Source organism: Otolemur garnettii, unplaced genomic scaffold (genome assembly GCF_000181295.1).
Source record: "Otolemur garnettii isolate 467f Iridium unplaced genomic scaffold, OtoGar3 scaffold00147, whole genome shotgun sequence".
NCBI classification, from domain to species: Eukaryota; Metazoa; Chordata; class Mammalia; order Primates; family Galagidae; genus Otolemur; species Otolemur garnettii.
Window position 1 is genome coordinate 33,440 of NW_003852542.1, and position 6,140 is coordinate 39,579.

Here is a 6,140-nt window from a genome sequence, read left to right on the forward strand (position 1 = left end):
TAACAAAATGGTGCTTTTTGAACTCCAAAGCTGCATTATAAAATACAACCAAGAGCCACTGGATGAATTAGAGAGCACAGCACGCCATATTACACAGAAGTTTGATAAGTGCAAGAAATGTGTCTGTTAGAAAATTTTGTGTTGCTATAAGGGAAATATTTGAGGCTGGCTGATTTATAAATAGAAGAGGTTTATTTGGCTCATGGGCCTGAAGACTTAACAAAGAGTTTGGCAGCAGCATCCACCTCTGTTGAGGGCTGCAGAGAGCTCCAATCCAGGTAGAAGGTGAAGGGGCAGCAGGCTTATCTTGAGTTGAGAGAAGGAGGGGGACAGGGAGGAGGCAGGGCCAGCCTGTTAAACACAACCAGCTCTCTTGTGAACTAATGAAGTGAGAACTGACTCTCTTCCATGGAGGATACCAAGCCTTTTAACCGGGATCTGGTCTCATGACCCAAAAACCTCCCACCAGCCCCCAGCTGATCTCCAGCCCTGGGGATCAAATTTCAGCCAGTGAAGTCCCCATGTTATTTATGGCTGAAGAGTATTCCATGGTATTTCCATCTTTTGTATTTACCTGGATGGAGTTGAAGCACATTCTTCTTTGAAAAGTGTCAAAAGAATGAAAAAGGAAGTATCCATTGCACATAATACTTATGTGAAAACAATAGAAAAAGAACTACACACCCACATGAGAGTAAAAGACAAGTGTGTTTCAAGGACAGAAAAGGGAAAGGAGGGAGTGGGGAGAGGGAAGGAGCTGAGCTCTCTCCTCATGTGCACAGTGGAGGGTAGGAGCACACCCCCTGGGTGAGGGGCTCCACTGCCACTTGAACTTTACCTTAGAAATGCAAACAATGTGACTTAATTGTTTGTACCCTCATAGTAATCTGAGATAAAAAATAAGAATACATCAATACAGAAATAAAACTGAAGCAAATTAAAAAATAAATTTCAACATATTGTTTCGAGAATCCAAACATCCAACCATATCACTGAGCAATCCAAATATTTCTCAGGGAAAAAGAAGAAGATTGAGACTCTGTCAGAGGAAGTAAAGCAGAACGTGAAGCACATGGCAGAGGTCAGCTGTGGGCTCAGGACTCAGCTCTGTGGCTTCTCTGTTGGTGTGTTGATGCTACTGGGATTGGGTGGAGATATGAACCCAGGTAGAGCCTGTGATGTGTTCTCAGGATCAATCACAGAGTTGATTGAACCCCTGCCTGGCTCTTAAGCCTGTGCCCTGATGACACTTCAAGCTCCTGGAGAAGTGGTGTATCCAGCCAGGCTCTAAGGCTTCAGTGACTCAGGGTTCATGCGTTTCCTGCTTAAATGCACCTTAGGTCAAATCACAAACCCTTAGTGAATCCAGGAGGGCATGAGTGTGTTTACAAAACTTGAATCTAGCTTCCATATACACTTGGCGATGAGTGGTCTCATTTGGTTGCCTGTAGAAAAATAATCATTCAGGGAGACGGTGTAGTGAGGATAAAGAGGATGTTGACCAGAAGACTCAGTTGGGAAGGTCAGCAGGAGCTGCAGTGTGGGGTCCCAAGAATCTTGTCTAGAAACATTTGACAATGTCTTGACTACCTGATAGCCCTACATATAAGCCTTTGTTATAATTCTTTATAAATAATTATATTCACCTAAATACTCCCAATCTAACTGGGAAATACGTGATTCAATTTTTTCTCTCATTCACTTCAACTTTTAACAATAGGTGTCCCCAAATGTCCTTCTCAGCAAACATTCTCCACCAACAAAGACATTCTCTGCAGGCAAATGTGTGCTGCCCTGGTCTGCCCTGGGACACCTGGGGACACTGGGCCTCTTCTGAGTCACTGAGATGAGCCAGGCCTGCAGCTGTGCCCAGCCTGCCCACCTCCTGCTGATTTGCATGTTCCCAGGGCACAGTCCCCTTCCTTGGAGACTTATTAACAGGCTGGTCATACCCAGTGCAGAAGTCAGTCCCTGTCAGGACACAGCATAGACATGAGGCCCCCTGCTCTGCTTATGGGGTTCCTGCTGCTCTGGCTCCCAGGTAAGGAGGGAGAACACCAGGGATTTACTGAGTGTGGTCAGTCCTGCCTGGGTCTTTAGGGAAGTCCTCCTAAGAATTGGAGTCCTCCTAAGAATATAACTGTGTGTATATTTGATTTTTATTTTTCCCATCTCAGGTGCCAGCTGTGCCATCCAGATGACCCAGTCACCACCCTCCCTGTCTGCATCACTAGGAGACACAGTCACCATCACTTGTCGGGCCAGTCAGGGCATTAACAATTATTTAGCCTGGTATCAGCAGAAACCAGGGAAATCTCCTAAGCCACTGATCTTTAGTGCATCTAATTTGGCCACTGGGGTCCCCTCGAGGTTCAGAGGCAGTGGGTCAGGGACAGATTTTTCTCTGACCATCAGTGGCCTGCAGGCTGAAGATGTGGCAGATTATTTCTGTCTGCAGCATAGAAGTTTCCCTCCCACAGTGTTACAAGTCATAGCATAAGCCACCCCAGGGAAGCAGGTGTGTGAGGCTGGGCGGCCCCAGCTGCTCCTCCTCCTTCCTCCATCTGCTGTGGGCATTTCTCAGAGGCAGCATGTTCTAAAGGCCCTGGACACTTTTGGTTTAAGGGGTCAGTGGGGCTCCTTTGGGCTCTGACTCTTTGTCTTTCTCCTCGGCTCGAGCAACAGAGATGTGACATTATGTGTCTTGATTTTTTTGAGAACAGAAGTTGTGACATGATCTAGATGTATTTCACATAATAAAAAAAAATAAAAAGTCTGACTTACAGTATCTTTTGGTATTTCTATAGCCACAGAGAAATCACTTGTGACTCAGTGAATCAAGACTTGTTTTAATTAAGGGAATTGGTGTCTAAAATACAATCCTACAAATCCTGGGGCACGTTAGGAAGGGAGGGCCTGGAAATGGGAGGACACGCTCATGCCAGAGTGCATCTGCCCCTGAAGGTGTGGGCTGCCTGAGCACGTGGGCCTCACACCTGTGGGAAGCTGGAGTGGGGGTGCTGATGCTCTCAGCTGCCTGTGCACCTCATCAGGTAATCTCCATCCCCCAGCTCCATCCAGGGTCTCCCTGCAGGTTTCAATAAATATTAAGTCATTCTTTACTTTTTTATATGTGATCTGAGGGCCCATTTTTCAGAAACTCTGTAGAAAACCATACACAGAAAAGGGGTTCTGACAAAGTGATTTTACGTGATAGTGGTGGTGCACAGTTGACAGCTGACAGCCTGTTGTCACTACTCTCCTTACTCTCAGTATCTGTCCACTTAGGGGATGGCTGAAGAATACACGCAGATGTGCTTCCAAGTTTCATTACCAAGTCAAGGATGATAGCCAGAAAACTTCACTAAGTCACAGAGTAAACAGAAAAAATGAGTCAATGACATCTCAAATATATAGCAATCACTTGATAAACAAAGGAAGAAATCCTGTTAATAAACCAGCAAACAAAGGAACCTAAGTGTGCCTGTCTCATTCTTTTTCCTCACTATGAAAATATCCCGATCCTTAAATGTATCCAGCAGGCACCGTTGTCATCAGCATCACTGTGAGCTTAGCCCAAATGCAAAGCAGCAGGCTCACCTTGGACCCACAGGATGACAGCTTGCATTTCACAAGGTAACAGGTGATCCAGAAAATTTAAGAAGCTGTGTTTTAGGTAGTATTTAATTCTGTTAAAAAGATGTGTTTCTGATGAGGTCATTTAAGAAAATATCAATTTAGAGCTATATGTTGAAGACACCTTGGTTCATTAAATAGTCATTAAAAATTATATTGAAAATGTTTTATAGATTGCAAAGATTTAAATATATAATTATTTCCCCAGTAACTGGGTATATGCCTTGATAATTCAATGTTTTCAGAAACTTCAGGAATTTTCACTGTGAAACAATAAATTCAATTTATTTGCATCTCTGTTAGTGGTTATTTGACTCAAATTCATAGTATGCCTGTACAGCTTGATTTGTGGGTTTTGCTCATTCCCTCAACTTTCCATGAAAATGTTATATCTTATATAGTCACTACTGTTCTGCCTTGGCACTAGATTTATTACAGTGGGCTGAAGACAAGCTTAAAGATCTGCAGTAGAACTCCCAGCTGAGCCCTGCCTTAATCAGGTAGGTAATCATTACCATGAGCATCCCTGAACATTGAACAGTGCTTATCATGATAAGCCACTGAGTTTTGAGTGGTTGGTTATAAGTTATTATTATACAAAAGCTGACCAATGCAATATTTACACATATGCATATGTAGATTGATTGATTTTATTAAAATTGATATCATAACTTATGAATGGCATCATAATTTGGTTAGAAAAGACATTACTAGAAAAATTCTCAAAATTTGGAATAAAACAGAGGACTAGATGGAGTCGTGTATTACACTGATCACCTGGTTTCATTGTTGCACTGGTGTTATGTAGAAGAAGTGATTTGTACACAAACTTTACGGACACACTGTATATTCAATGTAATTATTATAGATTATTTGAGAGAAAAGAAAAGAGAAAACCAGAAAGAATTTTTTGAATGTTTATGTTTATGAGAGATATTGTTCTTTAATTATCCTCTCTGTAAGGTCCTCAACTTTGGCTATTATCAGTCTTGCCTGTACAAATGTAAACAACACTAATCCAACTAGACCACGGGAGAGTTAATCCTTCACAAACTTATTCTTGGGGCTCAACAGGAGATTCCCAAGAAGTTGGACATGACGTGGAAATGAGCCTGGGAAACCCCTTGGTGAGATAACAGATGGGAAAGAGGTCTGCATAGTAGACGGAAGTTGATTTTTAAAAATTGTCTGTGTATGCAAATATATTTCCTTTCATAATTTCTACTTTTCATTTTATGTACAGAAAAGCCTATTTTATCCTCCTCATCTAGGACATTCTTGTTTTCATTTCTACATGTGAGTCTGAAATTCCTATTTCTTTTTGTAAATTACCTGGTTCTTTAAACATTTTATATAATGCTGCTCTAGCGATTTGAGGTTTTGGAGTACTATACAGCTGACTTTGAACAGCAAACGGAATCGCTGACAGTCACCTGTACTCTGAGCAGAAGGGACACTGGTTGGGGATTCTGCACACAGTGAAGGAAGGACAAGAGCAGGAGGAAAGGAATAGTTATGGTCACGTGCACTATATGGAAAGTGGTAAGAGAGTAAGTTCTATGTCTGAATGTGATAAGCCAGGAATGAAAGTTACAGACATCCAAGGCACTCAGATCAGAATAAAATAGCATAGGAGTGAAAACAGCTCAGGGGTTAATGTTCCACAATGATGTCTATGCAGATGATTAGATAAAAATACAATAAATGTATGAAAACTTTAAAGAAAATTGAAAGACAAATGAAAACCAGGGGAAACTATTTTTAAATATATTATAAAAGGCTGATACTCCAATACATAAAAGTCTTCATAAAAGTTAGGGAAACAAAAATTGGGGAACAGACAGAACACAAAATACAAAAGAGACACATAAACAGCTGGAAATACACTGGAAGTTGTTCATCCTCAAGGAGAATTAGAGAAAGGCTAATCAAAAGTATCTTGCGATACCATTTTTCATCTATTAGTTTGGAGAAAATTACAAAAAAAATTATGCTGCACAATTTTAGGCAGGATAATGGGGAAACAGTGACTTTTATTGACAGCTTGCAGGGATGGGGACTAATACATTCCCTCTGGAGGAGAATTTGAAGGTATCTACAAAACAGGGGCTCTTTTACAAATGGAACTTTATACTGGAAATGAGAAGAATTTAACCTAAAAATTCTACCCTCCTTAACTTGAAAAAATAAAAAAAATTTTCAAAAAAATTTTAACTTTTCATAATCCACTCTTCAGAAATTTTCTTGAAGACGTGCCTCCAGGAATATAAAAGTATATATTCATACAATTATTCACTGTCCATTACTTACAATTTATTGCAAAATATTGAAATCAACCAAAATGTCAATACTTATCCCTAAGCTACAGATGCTGGCTGCAAACTAATGCAGCCTCTTTGGAAAGAAGTGTGGAGAATCCTCCAAGAACTCAACATAGACCTTCCATTTGATCCCACAATCCCATTACTAGGCATCTGCCCAGAAGAGAAAAAGTCATTTTATCA

At 40.9% G+C, this 6,140-nt stretch overlaps 1 protein-coding gene across 1 annotated transcript in view; it reads left to right on the forward strand.

The window, feature by feature from the left end:
• The window catches only part of LOC111728250, a 9,565-nt gene extending 7,065 nt beyond the window's left edge, over window positions 1-2,500 (forward strand). The window contains exons 3-4 of the mRNA XM_023518792.1: window positions 1,942-2,041; window positions 2,178-2,500. Coding sequence (XP_023374560.1) covers window positions 1,942-2,041; window positions 2,178-2,500 — 423 coding nt within the window. The remainder of the gene's footprint in view (window positions 1-1,941; window positions 2,042-2,177) is intronic.
• The last annotated feature ends 3,640 nt before the right edge of the window (window positions 2,501-6,140 follow it).